Source organism: Ambystoma mexicanum, chromosome 1q, assembly GCF_040938575.1.
Source record: "Ambystoma mexicanum isolate Mex_15411 chromosome 1q, UKY_AmexF1_1, whole genome shotgun sequence".
NCBI lineage: Eukaryota > Metazoa > Chordata > Amphibia > Caudata > Ambystomatidae > Ambystoma > Ambystoma mexicanum.
In genome coordinates, this window is record NC_090922.1 from 1540340396 (window position 1) to 1540363826 (window position 23431).

A 23431-nucleotide genomic window follows, 5' to 3' on the forward strand; every position below is an offset into this window, starting at 1 on the left:
AAATCCGACATTGGTGCAACGCCACCCCAGCTAGGACAGGCTCAATCCGGTCACGGGCCCTCATTACGATACTGGCGCTAAACCATCATGGCGCTAATAGCACCACAGTTGGTGCCGGTATCGTAACGAGTCTGCCAATGTTCAATGGGGAATTACCACCCCATTCCATGGTTGGTGGGCGGTAAGTCCCCATTGAACATTAGCCCTTCCCCATTTCCAATTTTTGCCCCACAGGGCTCAATGGGACTGGGGAAGGCGCTAAGTACGGTCCCGCAAATTGCGGGACCGTACTTAGCACCAAGGTTCCTTTGTGTAAGAGGATTCAATTCAACACTACAGCTAAGTCAACGCCTAGTCTATAATACTGAATGAAAACCCTTATTGATATATCTTTATGTCCAGTTCATGCGTTCTGGATGACTACCCCTATATAACACCCCTCTCTTGGAATCCCCCTGACCCCACTGAGCCAAGAAGTAGTTCTGTTTTGCAAGTTTAAAAGGTTTATTTGATAAATTAAAATATATATATATATCACACTTTATAATAAATTAATAATTGAATATCACACTTAATCTGATATGATAATGATTAACAACGGAGAATCTGGCACTAGCACACTTCTTTATAATCACTAATGAGTTGACATGAAATGGATGAGATAGCACACTGGTAAATAGGAACAAAAGAAGAATAATGAGATAGAGAATGCTTTATAGAGTTCAAATGGATGGAATGTTGAATGAATGAAATGCAGTATAGAAAATACTCAATATGATTTCAACAAAACAATGTAATCACTTTTCTCTGGCAATCCCCTCCCCCCCTTGATGCAATGCAAGGAAATGGAAGGAAGCACACAGTTCTCAGAAATGCAATCAACTGTAATTCAGTTCACCCCAGCAAGCTTAGACTACATAAGTTTGAAAACACAGGCCCAAATTGCTTTGATATGTGCTGGCAATGAATTGAAAAATATGCTAAAATACTTTTAATTCCCTTTCAGAGGTTCAGGGTGAGTGGTATCTAGTTAATATTAGTCCAGGCTCACACTAGCAATGATTCAGGAATGATTAGCAGGTTAAACGAATTTCTGGCAAATGGAAGGCAAGCAGCAGCAATTTTTACACGTGAAGAAATTTGCAAATTGCGGCAAAATTCGCGGATGCGCCGAGCGCTATTACAGGGGAACCGCAAGGACTATCACAATCGTTTTGGGGTCCTAGGAAAGCCTAGGATCTCAGCTTCCAAATGAAAGTTACTGCAAGTCTCTAGCCCAAACGGTTACAGAGTTATGACCGATTTAATAGAGGTCGTTTTTGGTTTTGCAAATTTTAAACGCAGCACTTTTTCAGTTTTAAAATGATGGCAGGATAACACAATTTCTAAGCTACAGTTCTACTTAGGTTAAATAGATTGAATTAGATGAATTTAAACTAAGAGATTGGTTCTACACAGTTCTGCTGGGTACTCACACTATATTCTTGAATTAAATGGGCCTCGTCACGGATCTGGTCAGGGTTTTAGACTGGGCTCTGGTCTCTCTGGGTACAGCACTGCTTTCTCTCTGGGTACAGCACTGCTTTCTCTCTCTGGTCTGGTCTCTAGTTTGGCTTTCTGGAGGTTGATGAATTTGAAGTCTGGATCTCTGGATGTTGTATGGTCCGGCAGAGCGCGTTGCAGCAAATGGGATTGAAGGTCCCTATCTGTCCTGTCTGTCTGCTTTTATGTGTTTAGAATGTGGGTGTGTTCTAGCATCACTGACCCTACCTCTCTCTCAGCTTCTAATTGGTCAAACTTCCATTTATCATTTGATTGGGGAATGAACTGTGAGTCAGAGGGATGTCATTTTATGGCTTGCAGATAGGACACTCCTCTGTCAGATTGCACACATTCTATATTTGATAATAAAAGACATATTTCACAGTTACACAGTTGCTTGAAATTACATATACATGGTGTGGCTGAATTTAGCCATGTCTCTGTCCAAATCTGCTGTTTCTAAGAGCTTGCATTCAGAAATGGCACATAATTGACTTTTTAACTGATTTTTCAATTTCTGACATTGACCCAACTTTACATACATGTGCGCAGGGAGTATGGACATTAACTGATGAAGTTTCAGATTTTTAACATGCATACATTTAGAGTAATATCCACTTTTCCGCTAAAACCCCCCTGAACACGCCACCGGGTCGAAAAACCTCTTAAAATGTGGGCAGAAAAATCACAAGAATTATGGTATCATTTATAAAATTTTCACATGTCCGCTCTATGAATGATCCATCTTTTTAAAGTTATGTTCTGGCTCCAAAGGGGTGTGGTTTCCTCTCAGCACAAGGTAGAAATACTGGTTTATCCAGTTCTGCCAAGCCAGCTTGCTCTCACAGGCAGTGCTCCTCCCAGCTTCTGCCAAGAGGAAGCTACATTTTACGACTGCTGTAATAAAACCTTTGCCTGAGTCAGGAGAGGCTCATTGTTCAAGAGGAAGCCATTTATGATCCTCTCAATAAACCCTCTGCCTGGGTGAAGGGAGTTGCATTGTTCACTCTCCTGCAGAGCACAGGTAATTCAATTATCAGATAGATGGCATATCCTTAGTGTGAGCAGCAAAAGGGCAGCTAGGCCTGGGAACACAGCTGTGACTCAAGTTTCACTCCTGATGGGGGTAGTTGCCAGGCAAATTGGAATCTCTTTAAGCTGTCATTTCTGTTCCCCAGTTTCTGCATTCAAATAAAACTAAACATTTTCACATATGCAGCTAGAAGGCTGATTCTAAGTTTAAAACTATGACATTTAAACAATTGCAACCTATGTGACACTCAAAAGTAGGTCACTCAGTCAATTTAAACATTTAGATTTTTTTTAGTGTCTTTAAATCCAGTGCAACTTAAACTGCTGCAATCCACAGCTCAGCCAGTCCTGTTATAAACCTTCAAGTCACTTCAGAATATCACTTTACATTGTATCCACCTCTCAGTAAGTCTTTCTTTAGCCTGCTTTGGGGTTCATTCAGTTTTACACAAAAAAGTAAAATCTGGTGTGGTTTTAAAATGCCGGCTTTTGGATAGTGGTGAGTACTGGTACTGCACCCATTTTTGGGATTTAAGAAATGAATTACAATTCTAGGTTGCATTTGGCAATCAGCATTGCCATTCCCAATGGTTTCAGGCTACTGTGCGGGTAGTCCAATGGTGGTTTTAGGCAGTGTCCTTCTGTGCCCATAACATCGGCAAAAATGAGTGGCAGCCTATTCTTCAGGCATTTCCCTGTGCATTTTCTGGGAAGCTCTGGCCATCATGAGGTTTTCCATGTCAGTACTGCACAGTTTTGAGGTAGGGCTCGGATGCATGGGTAAATACATCCCACATTTGCGGTTCCCTTCTTTAACAGCTGGTCTAGACCAGCCGTTCCGGTCGGGTCCTGCAAAGGGACCTCGTAGTAAGGCGCTAATGGGTTAACGGCGCCGCAGCCTTTTACAGCGCTGTTAACCCATTAGCTCCAGGGTCGTAATGAGGCCCACGGATTGCAACGTCTGCAGGGAGAGGAAGGCCAGTTGTTGTATGCACATCCCCTCCCTGAAATCGGGTCTGGACGGAGGCATCCCTGCTGGTGCCGGATGATGCAGTGACAGGATCGGGGACAGGATTACACACAGGCACCTTCGTGGCGGCCTGTGCTGCCTCCTGTCCCTGCCCCTGGACTGCACCACTAACACCAGTGGAATCCCCCCTCTAAGCCCTGTGTGTGGCTCTTCCACGGCCTCCTCCTCAACCAAACCCCCCACCAACCTGGATGACTCCATGCCATCTTCCTCCATAGGCTCCTGTGGTGGCTCAGCTGCCCCTACTGCTGCCAAGGAGTCCACCTCCTGGACCTCCCCTCGGCAGCTGCGGCCGTGGATGTGGCACCAGACTCCTCACTCCTGGAAGAGATGACTACGTGGGAGGGGAGCTGGGCCTTGCATCTCCGGCTCGCGGTTGGATCCCTGCCGCTGTACTCCACAGCAGCGTCTCCGTCCTCTTTATCAGTCGATGCTGCAGACAGGGAGAGACAGAACACAGGCATCAGGGCACTGTACAATGGTCGGATACATACATGACAGTTGCACATGAGTGGCAGTGTCAAACTTCACAGTTGGCATCACACTCCCCAACACTCATATCATTAGAACCCACACACGTGCACAAATTAACAGGAATCGTGCAGCAGGCAGCAGCATCCATACACACACACACCAGCATGAACATCCAAAGGTTGGCCTGACGTCACAAGCAACATGGGGAGTGCCCAACACATCTGCACACGCCACCAGACAGATATGTATCTGTACATCTACACCACCTGTCACAGTGCAATCATCGGCAACTATGTCACATCTGCCTATCGGGTTCCTACATGTCTGTGTCACATGCATCCATGACTTATCACAGTCGCACACATGTCAAACACACACACGCACATGTATGCCATGCACGTACATGAAGGTGGAACCAGCATCCATGCACACCCCAACCATGCCATAGTACATACACAGAAATGCTAACATGTTTGCATCTCCACATGCAGTTGTGCTTCATGCTTTGGAACACATACACCATTGATGTGTATCACACATGACTGGACTCACATGCAGCACGGTCATGTACCTGCACATACACATCCATACATGGCCCTTTTCAAACATAGGTCCAAGCTGCACACTCCTGGCACACCTCAACATGCACTGTGTCCAATAAGTACGCATGGACACTTACCGCTCGATTCCGGACCAGTCTCCCTCTCGAGGACCTGGCGGTGAAGCACTGGGTTAATGCGTTCCAGGACCTCATGTCGTCGGTGGTAAGGTGGACCCGGAACCTCACTGCATCCACTGCTACAAGACGCGGCGGGCCTTCATGAGGGTCCTGGACCTGAAGTCCTCCCAGCGCTTACGGACATGTGGTAGGTCGAGGGTTGCCACCCCCTCTGCTTTGATGGCAACCACGATGTCCAGCCAGATCCTCTTCTGTCTATCCTTGTCGGCGCATCGTCTTCCGTAGAGGGCATCATTATGCACCAGGACTTGCTCCTCCAGGATGCCAACCTCTCCTGCTGTGAAGCTGGCAGCCCTCTGCCTCTCTGGCTGGGGGTTGCCAGTGGTCTCCGATGGTGTTTGCCCCGACATGGCAACCCCCGAGGCAGGTGTGGGTGGGCAACTGGGTCCTAGTGCTGGGCTGTGGAATGATGGAACTGCAGTCGGGAGTCTTCTGTTCCAGCAGGGGTGGTCTCAGCAACTGGACCCCTGCAGATGGCTGATGTGCAGGCACCAAATAGCAGGGCACGTGGCCAACAGGCAGGCAGGCAGCAGAAGATGGCTGGTGGGAGTCCGCTCGGGGCTCTGGGGGGCAGGAAAATGGCCTTCTGGGCAGGAGCGTGGTCTTCCGTGTGTTGTTACGTGGCCAGCTTGATATGGAGTGATTTGGCATGTGAAAAAACAGCACATCAGTGTGTAATTCGAGGAAAGGCCTCTAGCGCGTAAGTGACATGACGTGATGTGACACACGCAGGCGTTTCCCTTGGCACGGGTGCATAGTAAATCCGCACGTGCAAAAACAGCACGTCCGGGTGCTACTGCGTGTAATTTGAGGAAAGACCCTTAGCGCGTAAGCCCCTAAGTGACATGGCACGCATGGGCGTTTCTGTGGGAAGGGTTAAAAGGTACGCGTAGGATGCCATTTTCTTGTACGTGCTGTTTGTGGAGAGCGAGCGGGTGATTCTTGTACTTCTTGTCGGTTCACACGCGATTACTTCACAATGGTTGCAGTTCGTACTCCTTGTTTACTCAGACAGTGTTCAATTCTTCTTTTGGCAGGGGTGTTGCTAACGTGCCCACGCGCTTCTTTTTCACATTCTTTTTCCAGGCAGACGGTGAGTCGCGCACTTATTTTTCCACTGCGTTTGCCCTGTGTGTCGCGTACCCATTCAGAGGTCATTGTAGCCTGTGTGTACCAGGCGTATGCTTATTTTGTGTTTCTGGGTATCACAGCATAGTGCGGGTCTTTTATTCCACGCACGTGGGCTACCAGGGGTCACGTGCACGTTAAATTTTGTTTTCGGGGTGCTTGAGCATTGCGTTACCCATCATCTTCCCCCAGGGGTCACAGACAGCCTTGCTAGAGCACAGGGGTATATATTCCATCTAGTACCCAGCCCCCTTCACCCCAATTGCCCAGGACAATTGTTTACTGCACCTCCAATTCGCACAAGAATATCAGTGCCATGGTTGCGAGGCGACCAAGTGGTAAGGGAGGCAAAGGTGGCTGACCTCCAAGAGGTGTCCGCGGTAGGGGACGTGGCCAGGATGAGCAGGGTGGCACAAGAGGCCAGTGTGTGGAGGACCAATCGGGGACACCCATGATCCCCTCCCCCCCAATGCTTCGGGGAGATGCAGCTGACACCATCCCAGCTCAGTCCCTGTTAACCCGGCCCAGATTGGTCACAGAACTGGCACGGGATGACTCACAGGCCGACTTCCGTGTCACAAAGTCAAAGCCACGTGTGGTGGTGAAAGTTGCTGTCACCAGGCCACGTGGATCTGTGGCAGCAATGTCATCTGCTGCCCCAAGTAGCCAGGGTGAGGAGGCTGCAGGGGCAGCTGCAGCTCAATCCACCCCGGCTCTGAGTCACCCAGCTGGGACAGTGTTGGTCCCAGACCATCACACCAAGGCAGTTGTGCCGCTTGGTCCTGGCAACAGCACCCAGCAGCCAATGCCTGCAGTGAGACCTTTGGTCATCGTGCCATTGCCTGCTTCCAGTGCCCAGTCGACCTGCGCTTCAGCCCCTACCGACCAGAGCAGTGTAAGCCACTCAGGGTCCGCACCACCTCTCAAGAGGAAGAAGCGTGCTCTTGCGGAACAGGCTGGGACACCAGACACGGCTCGCCCCTCCAGCACGTCAAGGAATCTGAGTTTCAATGATGTGGAACTAGACACACTTGTGGGCTACGTGTCGGCCCATGACTGCAAAATGCTGGTGACTGCAGGGTGCAAGACTATGACTGCTCAACGTAGGGCCCACTTGCAGTGCATCGCAGACCAGATTAGTTCCCTTGGATTTGTGAAGCGCACAGCTGATGATTGCTCAAAGCGGTGGAATGACCTCAAACGCCAAGCAAAAAACAAGTGGCTTCCAATTATGCCTCTACTCTGGTGATTGGCAGTGGGTCTCCACCAGAGGAGGATGAACTCACAGAACATGAGGCAATCGCTGGAGGGTTCATCGCAGAGGATCAGATCCAAGGCGTGGGAGACCTACAAGATCTTGAGAAAATGTCTGGTGAGTGGCCATGCGTGTGTGTGCAAACAATGTGTATGTTGCTTGGGTGATGTGTTCTGATTGAGTGCCAGGTCAGTCTGTGTAGTCATGACAGCTATAGGTCACCCATGTGGTGCCTCCAACCATCCCCCGCCCTTGAGTTTGGGTTTCACAGTATCCCTACTGACTGCAGAAAACACTTTGCACCTGATGACTACACTTGCCCTTCAACTGCCATCATGCCAGAACATTGTTAACACTGTTTTTCTTTCCATTCTGCCTGACTGATAGAATCATTTGCATGATAAACACACATTTTTGTGCCATTCCGGCACAAATTCACTATACTTCAGACATAGATTTCACCCCACAATGCATTTGTTGAATTTTTATGGAAATGATTTTATCAATCAGGCTGATTGACATTTGTGCACCTACACATGCACTTCACACAATCACTTTAGAGCCCTGTTTGATTGTTCAACATGACAATTGACTTGTGTCATGTCCAAGTGCCCTACCGTTGATGTATACATGTGCCTACCATCACTGTATTAGTAAGCACTGGCGTAGTTGCAGCATGTGACACATGTGTGTTTAGTCACACGCTTTTGCATGTTCTATTTCATGATGTGGCACATGGATGGGGGACAGTACTGATTTACTACCATCTGGGTGTCCTTGTCAATTCTGCCATGGCTATGCTACATGCCATCTGCGTGCTGACATGTGTCATGTTTGTGGATGGTCCATGCCACTCACAGGCTAATGTGTGATGCAGGTGCTATGCACCATGCAGCACATGTGTTGCTTTTCCATTTTGGAGTCCTCAGTGTCTGCTTTTAGGGTCCCCTTCCACTTCATTGCCAGTGCATGCATGCCAGAGTTAGTGTCATGTGTGACATGTATCATTAATGTATTCAATGTGTAGATTATGATGCCTATGTGTGTCGGCTATGCTGTTCATGCCTGTCTTCATTACTTTTGTTTTATCTTTGTGCAGGTGATGAGGCACTAGATGCTGTTGAGGAGGAGGAGGAGGAGGAGGAGATGGCACAGGGGCAGGAGTACTCAGAGCCCTGACCAGGCACCAGTGTAGGACATGGGGTGCTGGTGCAGGAAAATCCAGTAGTCCTACAGACCATCCTGTCCACGGGTGTCTCTGGGTACACCTCCGATGACCTCTATGGCTCAGGTGCTGAATCTGACATTGAGACAAATGTCCCGTCGCAGGTGAGTGTTTCTGGCAGGGATGCTGTTCTGTCCAACCCACCTGCACTGGGGGTAGACCCCTCAATGTGGCATTCAGTGTTGGAATGTCTGCCTGTGACGGTTACGGATGCAGGGTCACACTCCACTATATTTGCTCCTGTTCCTGGGCCAGCAGATCAAAGGAGAAATGCAGTCCTACAGCCTCAGGCAGTGCTAGCACAGCAAAGTGCACATCACCTTGGCCCAAACAGGTGTGGTGCCCGCCAACGCGTTGGCCGTGTGCCACCAGGCAATACTATGTGGGAGAACTTCATGTATACTATTGCAGCACAACAGGGGGCATCGTGTGAGATGATGGCTCAGGCCGTGGAAAGGGTGGCCACTTCCATTATCCCTCCAGAAAGGCAGGTGGAGCTCCAGCAGCAGGCAACAGAGTCCACGTGCTGCTCACACAGGGAGGACATGTTGGCATCCAACAGGGACCGACGGGCTGAACTGGAGACTCTGCGCACAGCCATATCTGCAGAGTCACAGGCCCACAGGGATGCCCTGGGGTTAGAACACAGGTCCCTCAGAGATACTCTGGGTGCACTTGAGGTGTCCCAAAGTACAAGGTCAGAACAGCAGCTGGAGCAGCTAACACGTACAATTTCATCTGTGCTCCAGGCAACCCGTGAGGAGATCTGGGCATCACGTGAGGCCTTGCAGGCAGAAGTCTGTGCTAACCATGAGGTGCTGCATGGGGATCTCTGGAACATCATCCTGCAGAACCAAACCTTTCAGATCTGCATGCTTGCTGCCATGGAGGAGCATGCCAAGGCTTTGCATGGTCTGCCTCCCATACCACCAGTGGACACATGGACATTTTTTATTTTTATTTTTCATTTTGAGTTTTGATTTTTTTTCCATATTTGATTCTGATTTTTCATTTTAAATTATAATTTGATTTTTACATTTTCATTTTTTCTTTTGATTTTTTCAGTTTTTATTTTTTTTTATTTTTTGTTTTTTGTTTTTATAATCTAGAAGATTTTTTAACAAAGGTTTCAAGGTGGTAGCACTTAAAAGTTCCAGAGCGTCAGGGGCGTCTAGGAGCAGAAAAGGGAAATGTCCTGCGTATTTGGTGGTCATGTTGATGAAACTTGTCGTGAACCCTGCAGAGGAAGAAGCACGTTTAAAATGTAGGTCATAATGTTTATTGTTGCAAGCTGCCATGACTGTTTGTCACCGTCTATCAGTTTGTTCCAGCACGATTCTTCATCTTGCAGGGTGAAGTTTGTGAAAATTTCTTTCAGGTAAGTGCGGCGGATGTCCGTCGTTATCGGGCAAGTCAGAAGAAGGTGACGTATAGTTTCCTTTGCCGTGATGGATTTACAGAGCTGGCAGCTGCTGGTAGAAGATAAGTTTCTGATCGCTAAGATTTCGTTTGTTTCCAGAAGGTTAAGTCGAATTCTTAGGTAGTAGTTTCTCGCAGCCCTAGTTGGAAATAGTTTCAGGTATGGTTGGACAGAGTCAAGTTTCTTGCAAAAAGCAGGAAGATGGTTAGTGAGTTTATATCGGGTAGCAGAATCGGTGGTGGTAATCCAGTCCAGTTCCTTGATTTTTTTGGTGACTCTGACTGGGTTACAGATTAGGTCCTCCGTGCTGCAGGCAACTGAGTCTAAAATGGATAGGATTTTAGTTTCCCAGCGAATGAGCATTTGGCAGGTTCTGAGGCGAAGTTCTTCACTTATCAACTTGTAGGCGTATAAGGCGTCTTTCTGGATGCACTTCCGATAGAGCAAGACACTGTTGCAGTCAACAATTGATTTTAGTGATGAGAGAGTGAGTTCGCGTCTGATCAGTGTTATTGGCGTGGATTTAGGGAGACCTAGGACTGTTCTCCAAAAAGTTGCTTCCAGGTTTTGCCACAAGTCTTGGGAGAGGCTCGGCATTGCATCGACGCCGTATGTCAAGGATGGTATGACTTTCTTTTTATAGAAGTCTCGTACTGGTATGATCGAGAATCTGCCGAATTTGATGTCGATGGCTTTTCCTTGTATAGCTAGTTTTGTGGTTTTTCCCTGTAATGTCTCTTTCATTGCTTTGTCTCTTTGTGAACTGTCTAGGATGACCCCTAGATATTTGAAACTCAAAACTTTCTCGACAGTTGTTGAGCCTAGTTTTAGAGGTGGAGTGGGTTTCTTTTTCGTAGATTTCTCTATAACCATCATTTTGGTTTTTGCTTGGTTGATTTCCAGGTTGTTTACCACCATGTATTGTTGTAAGTTTGTGAGTTGGCGTTGTAGGCCTATTGGGGTATTGTCCAGAAGAATTAAATCGTCGGCGTATAGGAGATGACTGATCTGATCACCTCCGAGTTTAGGAGGGAAGGCTCGGATCTCTTTTTCTGTGTCTTGGCAGTCGCCTAAATAGGACCAAAACAGGGCTGGGGCCAGGGGGCAGCCCTGTTTGACCCCTCTGGCTGTTGTTATCTCTTCTGTTAACAGTCCTTGTTTGTTCAGGCGTACCCGCATAGAAGTGTTAGCATGTAGGGCTTTGATGGGGTTAAGTATGTCTGGGGGACATTTCCATTGGACCAGTTTCTTCCATAGTCTTTCCCGATCCACCTTGTCGAAAGCCTGAGTTAAATCAACAAAGGCAATGTATAGGCGTGGGCGTCCCTCCATGATTTTACTTTTCAAGGTACTCAGTATTAATATGTTGGCATTTGTACCCAGGTTTTTTTTAAAGCCGGTTTGTAAGTTGTCCTGACAGGGGGCTTCGTTCGCCCATGCTGTAAAATGGTTTAGCAGTAAGGACCCAAACAACTTTCCTATTGGATCGAGAAGAGCGATCGGCCGGTAGCTGGTAGGGTCTGACCTGTTTCCCTTCTTGAAGATGGGTACCACGTTTGCACATTTCCACGTTGGGGGAATAGATTTTGTGGTGGAGCAGCGTCTGAAGATTTGGCTCAACAAGGGCGCCCAGGTTTCCGGATGTGCTTTCAAATCAAAGTTCGTAATGCCGTCAGGGCCAGGAGCGCGTGATGGTTTTAGTTTTTTGATTGACGTTATGATGTCTTCAATATTGTCTAAGCAGATCCAAGGGGTGTCATTGTTTACCGTCATAGAAGCTATGGTCGGGGTGCTCTTAAAGAGAGTGCCAAAGTGCACTTCCCAGGCCGATTTGCCAATTCCGTTCAGCTGACATGGTCGCGCGCCTGGCGTTGTTGAGTGTAAGAGGGACCAGAAGTCTCTAGCGTGGTTTCCTGTAATGGCTTTCAGTATGTCTTCTGCGTCTTGCTGGTAAAGCTTGTGCCGATGTCCCTTTAGCCAAGATTTGTATTTTAGAATGGCTTCTTTAATAGTGGACGTAGCCAGTGGAAAGACAAGTTTTCGTGCTAATCTTTTTGTTTTCCTTAGCTCTCTTTTTTTTTCGGCAACCAGTTTGTCGTACTTATGTTTTTGGCCGGCTGCAATTGGTTTTTTATTCCTTTGTGGAACTCTACAAACGGTCAAAAAGGGTGTGTAGTCCACCGCCATCGAATGTGAGTGTTTGGTGCGGTCGTTGTAAAGCTGTGTAATAGTTGTTATGTCCTTTTCCGTGATCCTGAGTCTAGTCCCTTGGGCATTTAGGTCGAGGTCTACGCTCATTGTGTGGTTTTCCGGCGGATTAGTAGTCCAGGTGGTCTCGAGGAGATTGTGGTCACTTTCCCTTGTTTTGATCACCTTGAAAGAGTTGATGTGTGGTAATAAGGGACGTGATACCAGAATATAGTCAATTGTGGAATTAGATTTCGCTCCTTCCCATGTAGGTGGTCTATTTGGGTCAGCAAAGACTTGGTCCAAGTTGTCAAAGGATCTAGATTTCATGAGGTTTTGCCATTTGGTAGATCTCTGATCAGTTGGACGCTTTTTCGGTTTGGACTCTTTTGTCTTTTCGCAATACTGGCTCGGGATGTTTAGGTCTCCAGATAGGATAACATAGTCTGGATGGTGTGTGATTTGCGCCCAGTCCAAATCTTGTTCTATTGTTTTGATGAACTTCGCACAGTCGATAGTTGCAGGGTTCCAATAGATGGTGACGATTATTATTTTCTTCGTTATTGATTTGTTTGCTTTTTCATCTGTTGTAGTCCAGTTTAATTTGACCATCATCATAAAGTGGTTTTCTTTTATTTTTTGTGAATCTGTTAGGCCTCGTCCACTGCGGATTGCGATAAGCAGGCCCGCTGTTGGGCGGCCTAAAAGGCCCTTCTTGGCCTCCACTGTGTGGATCTCGTAGCCGTCAAGGACGGGGGGTTGAAGCAGCCATGTCTCCTGAAGACAAATGATATCATAGTCTGTTATGTTAGTGGATCCTGGGGATGTAAGGTGGAGAAAACCTCGGGTGTTCCACAAACACATTTTTATTTTGTCTTGGGCTTTTGGATTGTGGTGGTTGGAGAAGTTGCTGTGTGTCCTTTTCTTGGATGGCTATTTTTGTAGGTTTTGTTTGAGAACTTTTGGCAGCCAGGACCAAAAGGAATGAGGAGATGAGGTTTGTGGTGGAATTGCAGCTGCCTGGTGTGACTCATTTTGGACTGTCCTTTGAAGCTTTTGGTGTTCTGTCGGATGTTTTGTTCTTGCGGGTGTCTTAGGATTTTCAGTTTTCTTGGGCGTTGGAGTTGAGTTTTCCAAGCCTTTAGCGGGTCTAGTGTGGTCGTGTTTTTGGATCGCTTTTCTTATGGTTGGTTTTTGAACCCGCAGGATGGTGTTAAATGATTTGTTCCTAGGCAGAGGACGGGTTTGTCGTGGCGATCGATAGTGCTCGGTTTCTCTTTTAGGCTCTTGGGAATACTTGTTTTCTTGGTAATCGCTTGAGTTTATTTCTCTTGATGATTTCGTAAGGTCATAGCCCATGATTAAGAGGTCTTCGAGGGCTGACTTGAAGGCGTTGTTTGTAGTTTGTGACGCTATGTATAAATGTGAAATAGCCTTGCGGCCCTTGTGGCTTGGGTCAACAATCTGGAGATCGGCTGATTTAACTGAACTGAGTGTCGGAATGTAGCTGAACAGGTCCATAACTGCTCTTCTATTTAGTGTAACTTTGTCAGTGTTACCCGGAATCTGCTCTAGTTTCCATATCCATCGTGTTCGGGATTTTGGGTGATATTTGGCCGTTTTCGATTTGTAAGTTCTCCTCGTGGGTTCCTTGGCATGGGGTCTAGTTTGTGATCTCTGTGGCTCGTCTTTATGTCTGCAAGAGGAGTGGCTACTGCACGATCTTCCGGTTGATCTTGGTGGTTGTCGATGAGATTGTGCTTCGTGCTTGTCTCTTTCTGACTTATGGCGGTTGAAGTTTGGTTCAGTTACCAACTTTCCCAGTGTGTAATCTTTTAGGTTGTGGTTTGTCAGGGTCGACCGCTGTTTTCTTTCTTTGTGAGTGGAGGAAGGTGGTTCCATGATCTCTTGTTCTGTGTCGAGGTTTTCCTGTGTGGTTGGGCGTGTTGTAAGAGGGTCTGTTGTTCCTTGCTCCTCTTGGATTAGGGTAGAGGATTGATTTGAGAAGTGTTGGGTGATATTCATCAAATCCTCTTCGTTTAGGGGTGTTTCGACTGCTCTTGAACAGAGATTTTCTGTTTCGTGTTTGGCCTTATTTGCTTTCCGGGACACGTTGACTGTTCCTTTTTCTTTTAACTGGGTTGTTAAACCTTTTTGGGTAGGTAAGGCGTCTGAATTAGCTGAAACCAATTGTTGGAAGATTGGTTCAAATGCCACAGTTCCGGTTCTTTTAGGGTTTGCTTCTTTCCCTCTTTTTGGTAACTTGGTATTCTCTATCATGGTAGTAGGAGGTACCGTTAAGTCGATAAGTAGGTGGGTTTGCGTACCTTTGGATGTTTTTGGTGTCGTCTCTTGTGAAATGGGGCACGTGGGTTGAATCTGTTTTTGAGGTGGGAGCGTGAGAGTTTCTTGAGCTTGTTTTTTCTCTGTTGGCTGGATCTTTGCTTCTAGGGCCAAGATGTAACCTTCCAAGAAAGTTAATTTGTTTAGCATTGACGATTGTATCGCCGTATGATCTTTCATCGTATCTCCGATTGTTTCGTACAATTTGACGAATGGGTTTAGAGCTATCGATAGGGCTGACATCAGGGTACAGGTGTCAAGTTTTTTGGACTGAGGGTCGTTCGAGGGTGTGTGACTATGTGGAGCCGATCTGCTTCTAGAGGGCGATGGTGGTCGTATGACTGGCGTTGTGGCAGCTGAGATCCTTCTGGAGGGAAGGTCGAGAGAGTGTCTTCTTTGGTTGTTATAGCTGTCCAGGTTTGAGTAGAAGGAGTCTAAAGTTTTCTCAAACTGAAGTCTGTTTTTTGCTCTGACAGGATAGTTGCTTTCAGGGTCCCTTTCCTGAATCTGTTGCGTGGATTTGAGCGGCTCGTCTGAGGACGATGGCAAAGTCTCTGGCGGTTTTTCTTTGTTAGTATTGTTGTCGCTTTGTCGGGGTCCTGGAGCCTTATCGAGGACCAAATCTTGTGGAGCTGGTTGGGTGGTACTTGTCATGGGGGGGTCTGTTGGTTCCAAGGACGTCAAACTATGTGGGAGGGGTGTAGTCCCCTCCTCTCCCCGGGTCTCTAGGTTTGGAGGTTGAGGTTGGATCAGAGTTTCTTGGTTGGTGTTACTTTGACTGTGTAGAAGAGGTTGAGTAAGAACTGAGGTTGAGGCCGTTGTGTTGCTAACTGTAAGCGCAACTGATGTAACGATGGGTGCGGTTGGTGGGGTTACGATTGTAGCGTTTGTTCCCCCCTCGTTTTCAGACGTTATTTGTGGAATTGTTGGGGTAACTTGGCCTGAAAAGTGCATTTTTGTCAGTGTCCGGGCAGGTGCTGCTCTATTGTCTTCTTTTGTGAGAGGGTGGGGTAATTTTCGATTTGCTTGTGTCAGCCTCCGATGTTTGCGGGGGGGAGTAATTGCGTCTGCAGCCTCAAGGATTTCTGCATCGGTCAGTTCTTTACATTTCTCTTGGATGGCTTTAGAGTGTGTGTGGAAAAAGTCTGATAGTAACTTCAAGGGGCGTTGAGGTTTTTTGAGGCCCTTTCTTGGGACTTTAGGTGTCACCCGTAATGTTTTGGAGGTGGACGCCTGTTTTGATGCAGGTTTGGCCGAGTTCAAGGGTTTTCCTTGTTTAGTAGGTGGATCTTGGTTACTGTTTTTTTTGTTAGGGACATCCAAGAGCCGGGGTCTCTTTTTGTTATTGTCTAGGGGTGAGGCCCTCGTTTCGCTTGGTGATGGTGGGTCTAAAAGGATCCCCTCATTTTTGTCAGCGTTAGAGTAGACTGATGTCAAGTTGAGAGCGTTTACGCTGTGAGTTGATGGTGCTGTTAGGGCTCCAGCAGCAGGGGGCGCTGTTGTAGTCTCGCCTCCACTCATCAGCACCGGGAGCGCACCCTCCGCTCCCGGGCCGCTCGGACGCTGCGGCTTTTGGTCCTCACGCCGGCGCCCCCCAGGGAGGTCGGGAGCCAGAGCCCCGGACACCCCCCGTGGGGGGGAGGAGACGCCGCCCTCCGAGGCGGCGCCGTCTGATCTCGCCTGGTTCAGCAGGCTCACCGACGCTGGCTCACTCGACGCCGTCTCCCCTTCGGGGGACCATGGAGCCGCCTCCGCGGCCGAAGTCCGCCCCTCGAGCGTCGTTCGGTGTCCCACTGGTGTGAGCCCGTCCTCCGGAGCGGACCACTCTTCCGGGGGCTGCCGGCCACCGACTGCGGCCTGTCGCGCCGGCACGGCCTCCTGCGGCGAGCCGGTCAACATGGCCGGGAGACTCAACGCGGCCGCCCCTCCGGGCCGCCGCGGAGCTCCCGGCAGTGTCAGGCCAGTTCGCGGAGATGGAATGGAGGCCACGGGCAGCGTGGGCGATGGAGGTTCTGCGTCGTGGAAATCCGAGTTCGTGGCGTTTTCCCCAGGTAAGTCTGCTTCATTGAGGACTTGAAGTTGTTTGGTGTTGCGAACGCCTAGGGGCGTATCAGTTACTTTTTTGCCAGTACCTTTTCCCAAGGTCGTATGTCCTTTGCCAAGGTGCGCTGGTAATTTGAATCCGCGGCTCTGGGGTGATAAATGATCGTCTAATATTTCTCCCTGAGATGCAGGGGAATGGTTAGAGTTGACTGGGTGGGTAACAAGTGTGTTTTTGACCAGCAGTTTGGCATTACTTCTTAGAAGTCGGTTTGTCGAGTCTTCGGTGTCCTGGCCCGTCCTGCCTGACATGACTGCAGGACTGCCACTCTCCGCCACTCCGCGCCGCTCCGCGGTGTTTAGGTGTTTTATGATGTAGGGTGTAGCAGGAAACACACCCCCAGCAATAAAACTGAAGAAAAGACTGGGTGTTAGAGAGGATACTGCAGGACTGCCACTCTCCGCCACTCCGCGCCGCTCCGCGGTGTTTAGGTGTTTTATGATGTAGGGTGTAGCAGGAAACACACCCCCAGCAATAAAACTGAAGAAAAGACTGGGTGTTAGAGAGGATACTGCAGGACTGCCACTCTCCGCCACTCCACGCCGCTCCGCGGTGTTTAGGTGTTTTATGATGTAGGGTGTAGCAGGAAACACACCCCCAGCAATAAAACTGAAGAAAAGACTGGGTGTTAGAGAGGATACTGCAGGACTGCCACTCTCCGCCACTCCGCGCCGCTCCGCGGTGTTTAGGTGTTTTATGATGTAGGGTGTAGCAGGAAACACACCCCCAGCAATAAAACTGAAGAAAAGACTGGGTGTTAGAGAGGATACTGCAGGACTGCCACTCTCCGCCACTCCGCGCCGCTCCGCGGTGTTTAGGTGTTTTATGATGTAGGGTGTAGCAGGAAACACACCCCCAGCAATAAAACTGAAGAAAAGACTGGGTGTTAGAGAGGATACTGCAGGACTGCCACTCTCCGCCACTTTTTCATTTCAATTAGTAGTTTACATTTTTATTTTTTATTTGATTTTTCATTCATTTCAAGGTTGGCGGGGCGGTAATTCCCCATTGAATATTGGCCCTTCCCCATTCCCATTTTTGCCCCATAGGGCTCAATGGGACTGGGGAAGGTGCTAAGTATGGTACCGCAAATTGCGGTACTGTACTTAGCACCAAGGTCCCTTTGCGGGTCCCTACTTTAACGGCTGGACCTCGTAGTAAGGCGCTAATGGGTTAACGGCGCTGCAGCCTTTTACGGCACTGTTAACCCATTAGCGCCAGGGTCGTAATGAGGCCCACTTTTTTTTGTGTGGCTCCTGTAGGCATCCACTGTGGGTTCCATCTGGGCACATGCAGGCTTGTCCTCTGTTTGGGTTTGAAACTTGGATTCCTGACACATATGCCAGTCCTGCTTCCCCTTTCCATGGGCTTGCAAGGGTGTGACCAAGTAACAGTAACTTACACAGAGGCATTGGGCTACCATAAATTGAGTGGGCAGTCTATAGTCCAAACTGTGTATTGACCCCTAGTGGGGATTGGTGATGATTTCTCCACTGCATGGTTGGTTTGTATATTGTATTCCATACAGGCCATTTTGCATATTTGCATGTAGCTTCTTCATGTCTTAACTAGCCTGTCTTCATTGCAGATGCAGTTCATGTTGTTTGCAGTACACTGCCACATTTACCTACCAGCAACATACTGGAGATGGAAGGGGTCAATGTGCTGCCTTTGACAGGTTGTGACACTTGCACTACTTTCATTTTTTACTGTCATACGTTGCCACTGTTGGGTCCTGTATTAATGTTTTGTCTTGCTGGTAAGTATTTGTTCATGTGTGCTGTTTCTTTTTCATTAGTGAGAGGGAATTGTCTCTGGCCTGTTTCCATTTGGGACGGTGCATTTTGTGACACTTGTTTCATGTGTTGTGCATTCATTTGGTTGCTTTCACATTGCATGCCATGCCATGGTGTGTTGGGTAGCTGAGATGGGGTTAGGGAGGGGTTGGGTGACATGCCACTATTTGAGTGTACTATTTTGCAAGGGGGTAGTCCTTCATGCTGCATGAATGTGTGCCTTTTACTGACGCAGCATTGGGTCTGTTTAAGTAGCTAGGGATGCACACAATGTAGCACTTCCAGGAAAACAATCTCAGGGTGGTATGGCTGTGACAGTTGACAATCAATTGTCAGCTGGTATGTGCCAGGCCTGTGTGCACTCTGCAGGTGTGGGATTTTAGCTGAAGAAATTTGCCACAAGCTGGGTACGGGCTGCCTCACCACGTGCCCTTTCCCCTCCCATGCGCAGCGGATGTGCATGTGGTTGGGGATGTGGGGGCACCACCATATCCACCGGCACGCTCCGCCGGGTTGCAACATTGTGCAGAACACATGCTGCCACTATGATCCTGCACACTACTGGGGCACATTTTGGCAGCTGGTCACCAGAGCGGTCAAGGGAGCGAAAACGTGACTTGAGCACTCCGAATGTGCGCTCCACTATGCCCCGGGTTGCAATATGGACTGTGTTGTATCTCACCTCGGGTGGTGTGGTGGAGTTCCGTATTGGCGTCATCATGTAGGTGCTCAGATGGTAGGCACTGACCCCTGGGGAAGTGATAATGGTTGTCATTAGTTGGGTTTTCCCATTTCTCAGTGTCTGACATGCACGCATGTGCAGAGGCATTTGTACTCACCAATGAGCCATGTGTCGCCATGCCTCCCAGCTTCCAGGTCCCGGTTTAGGGTGACATTCTGAATATGAAACTATCATGGCTGGACCCTGGATAGTTGGCATATACTGAGGTGATGACTCCCTTGGCATCACATACAACCTGCATGTTGATGGAATGCCAGTGCTTGTGGTTTCAATAGATGTGCTCAGTTGCCCTGGGAGGACGTAGAGCCACATGGGGGCAATCAATGGCACCTAGCACATTGGGGAAGTGTGCCATCCCGTAAAAGTCCTGGACCACGGTCTGCCTTTCTGCAGGTATTCTGGGCATGTATATGTGCCTGCGGACTGAGGGGCGTGCAGTCATGATGGCCAACACCTGGTGTAGGCAGCGTGACTGCGTTGCCTGTGAGACGCCCCCAACTATGGCAGCTGAAATGACCCAGTAGCCAAGAAATGCCGTACATTGAGCATCTTTTCCAAGGGACTCGGTGCTTGGGAGCACAGGGTGGGTGATGTGTGGTCATCCTCCCACTCAGCAACCAGTTCTAAGATGATTTGGGGTAGAAACTTGTACCTCCCATAGACCTGGTCATCAGGCATCCCAAAAAGGCTGGTCCTGGGTAAAAAAATGCGGGGCCTGGCTATCCTCCTCCTGCAGTGTCCCACGACCACTGCTCCGAGGAACGGTATATTCATTGTAGCGTATGAGCTTGTTTGTTGTTTGCGTGCACAGGGCTGCTTAAGCCTGCTTCCTGCTGGCGTACGTGTTTCCGGATTAGCGTGTCTTTTGTGGCGCGCAGCTTTCCCCTGTTCGATTCCATGAATACGTGCTGTTAGCGCGCGTGTGTGGGCGTTGCGAGGATTTAATAGCGGTACTTCCCCCGTAACGCCATCAATTTCACGCGGTGTTCCCCATTCCGCGTGTTCCGCCCTCTGTTCCGCCCCCTTTTTGGTGTGTGTGCTACATGTTGTGCGCTTTTGCTGTGCGCGTCGGGATGTTGTAGTGACGTGTGCACCCGTGTGCGCCACCTGCAGATTTGGCACACATCCGGGGAAAACACACGCAGGGCATTCCATGAAAAGCATGCGTGCGCTTGCTTTAGCACACGTGTGCTGCGATTTTCACGCTTGCGCTCCCCTTTTCAGCGCACATTAATTCCTTAAATTACCCTGTTTATTTTTACTTGTAACTCTAATTTTAAGTTGTCAATGTATTTTGAGATATTAACTTTGATGTGATTGATTTAACATTTTTCTTCTGTGGTTTTTATTATCTGTATATAACAATTGGCTAAAGGTTTGTATTTAACCAAATGCTAATACAAATATAATGGTCATACGAGAATACCCATACTTATCAATTCCTAAATCACTACATGGAAATAAGATCAGTTTATTTCTAGTGGATTACTAAGCAGAAAAAGGCTAAAACAGGAAGCTAATAATGTTATATTTGTGTGCTTGAAGAATTATATAACTGCTGCTAAATATATTGTAACTACTGAGAACCAGTCGGCATGTTAGTGATGCCTGCGACTGTGAACATGCTGAAACTAATAATGTGTTTCTCCTTTTTCTTCAATAGGTGATTGATTTCCCAAAAACATAACAAGATTGATTGTTAAATTGTCTGGACTAATGCAGTGCCACACTTCATTGATACAATATGCAATTTCCTAACATCTTAGAAGCAGACGCGTTTGAGGTCCAAATGTCTTTTCAGATTATTCAAGGATTGAGAAGCCTATAGAATATATGATGAGTATCATCCATTCAACACGCGTGTGGTAGTATCCAGCAACACCGAGCTCCAATACATGTCCAGCATTACAGAGCAATGATAGCAGCAGTGCTTGATGTGCAGTAAGACTTTTTCTTGTGCCTATTTCTGAGGGAGAACACAAGAGAGTGCTATTTTATATACGTTCTGAATGTGAGACTAGTTTACAACATTTTGCAAAACACCTGTAAATGGTTGAACAGTATTCATGCACTGAATATTTTAAAATCTTCAGCCAGAAGAAACATCTTTCTGTCACTAGAAAAGACATACACATGGGAAAGCTCATCTGCCCTGTAAATCTGGGAAAAGGTTCAGTGGAACGAGTCAACCTGACAGAATAAACTGGCAAAACATTGGTCACAATCCTTACCAGTGAACTAAATTTGGGAATAAAGATATGCTTATTTCCCGCCAGAGGACACATTCAGGTGAGAAACCTCATGAGTGCAATGAATGTGGGAAATGGTTTGCTAGGAAGGGGCAACTTACCTGCCACCAGAGAACACATACAGGCGAGAAACCTTATCACTGCCCTGAATGTGGGAAATGGTTTGCTGAGAAGGGGCATCTTACTCTTCACCAAAGAACACATACTGGTGAGAAACCTTATCAATGCACTGAATGTGGGAAAGGATTTGCTAGTAAGGGACAGCTTAGCTGCCACCAGAGAACACATACAGGTGAGAAACCTTATCAATGCGCTGAATGTGAGAAAGCTTTCCGACAAAAGGGAGGTCTTATTTCCCATCAGTTCTCACATACAGGCGAGAAACCTCATGAGTGCACTGAATGTGGGAAAGCTTTCGGAAGCAAGAGAGGTCTTATTTACCATCAGTTCTCACATACAGGTGAGAAACCTCATCAGTGCACTGAATGTGATAAATGGTTTGGTCAGAAGGGACAGCTTATTTACCACCAGAGAACACATACAGGTGAGAAACCTCATAAGTGCACTGAATGCGAAAAGAGATTCATTAAGAAGACCGATCTTATTCGTCACCAGAGAACACATACAGGTGAGAAACCTTATCAATGCACTGAATGTGGGAACACTTTCAGAAACAAGGGAGGTCTTATTTACCATCACTTCTCACATACAGGTGAGAAACCTCATCAGTGTACTGAATGCGGGAAATGCTTTATTCAGAAGGGAGCTTTTATTTGTCACCAGAGAAAACATACAGGTGAGAAACCTTATGTGTGCACTGAATGTGGGGAAAGATTCTGTCGGCAGGAAGGTCTCATTTACCATCAGTTCTCACATACAGGCGAGAAACCTCATCAGTGCAGTGAATGTGGGAAATGGTTTGCTCAGAAGGGGCAGCTTACTCTGCACCAGAGAACACATACAGGTGTGAAACCTTATCAGTGCCCAGAATGTGGGAAATGGTTTGCTCAGAAGGGGCATCTTACTTTGCACCAGAGAACACATACAGGTGAGAAACCTTATGTGTGCACTGAATGTGGAGAAAGGTTCTGTCGGCAGGAAGGTCTCATTTACCATCAGTTGTCACACACAGGTGAGAAACCTCATAAGTGCACTGAATGTGGTAAGAGCTTTATTCAGAAGGGGGATCTTATTCGTCACCTGCGAATACACACAGGGGAGAAACCTCATGAGTGCACTGAATGTGGTAAGAGTTTCATTATGAAGGGGAGTCTCATTCGTCACCAAAGAACACATATAGGCGAGAAACCTGATCAGTGAGATCAATAACCTAAATGGGCACCAGACAAAACATGCATGCGAGGGTCCATTCCATGGTAGTGAATGTGGGAAATACTTACTGCGCAGGATGTTCTTATCTGCTGTTGGGCAAGCTTGTATGCAGTACCCTGTGGGAGACTGCACCAGCCTTGTCCTTGTGGCAATAGTTAACCCAACTTTTAGTATAAGCATGAACTACACACGTTGGTAGCGTAACTAAGCAGCCATACTTATTTCAAGAGGGGTCAGTGTGAGCTGTATGTTTGTAACACAGTTTCACAGTGACCGTTGTTCAAATACACACTTATACACAAGGTTTCTTGATTAAACAATTATTACTTTATCAGTCAGTTATATAAGCTTTCCTCAGAAGGGAGCAACACATGTAACACTTTAAAATAAACTTCAAAACACACTCTTAGTTTCTGAAAATCAGATGATACCCATTGGGGATGGCAACAGACACTTCCTACACCCTCAGGTGACTTAAATAGCTAGGGCACTGGACATTGATTTATCACTGGTACATTTAGAGCAATACTGAGTTTGGTGTAAAAGATTAGAAATGGGAATGAAACAACAGGTTCAAACGAATTCATAAACTGGTAAGTACTGTTTGAACCCCCAATGCAAAGTAAATTAACCCCTTCCTGGAGGAAAGGTAAAAGAACCAAGTCAGGGGTAAGAAGAGTCTCTCAGGGAGCCAGGGCAGCCAATGTTAGTTGGACAAAGTCTAGAAGAGCTGATGATCTTCTTGCAAGTCAGTAAAAGTCTTGCACAATGTTTTAGAAAAGTTTGTAGATATAAAATTACAGAAGGGCCACAAGCTGTTCAGGCTTGTGAGGGGC

At 47.5% G+C, this 23431-nt stretch overlaps 1 protein-coding gene across 1 annotated transcript in view; it reads left to right on the plus strand.

Annotated features, from left to right (window-relative positions):
* Positions 1 to 23431, plus strand: part of LOC138563368 (zinc finger protein 850-like) — a 193065-nt gene that overhangs the window by 67819 nt on the left and 101815 nt on the right. Inside the window, exon 5 of the mRNA XM_069642849.1 lies at positions 20678 to 22579. Coding sequence (XP_069498950.1) covers positions 21273 to 22579 — 1307 coding nt within the window. The 5' untranslated portion in view covers positions 20678 to 21272. The remainder of the gene's footprint in view (positions 1 to 20677; positions 22580 to 23431) is intronic.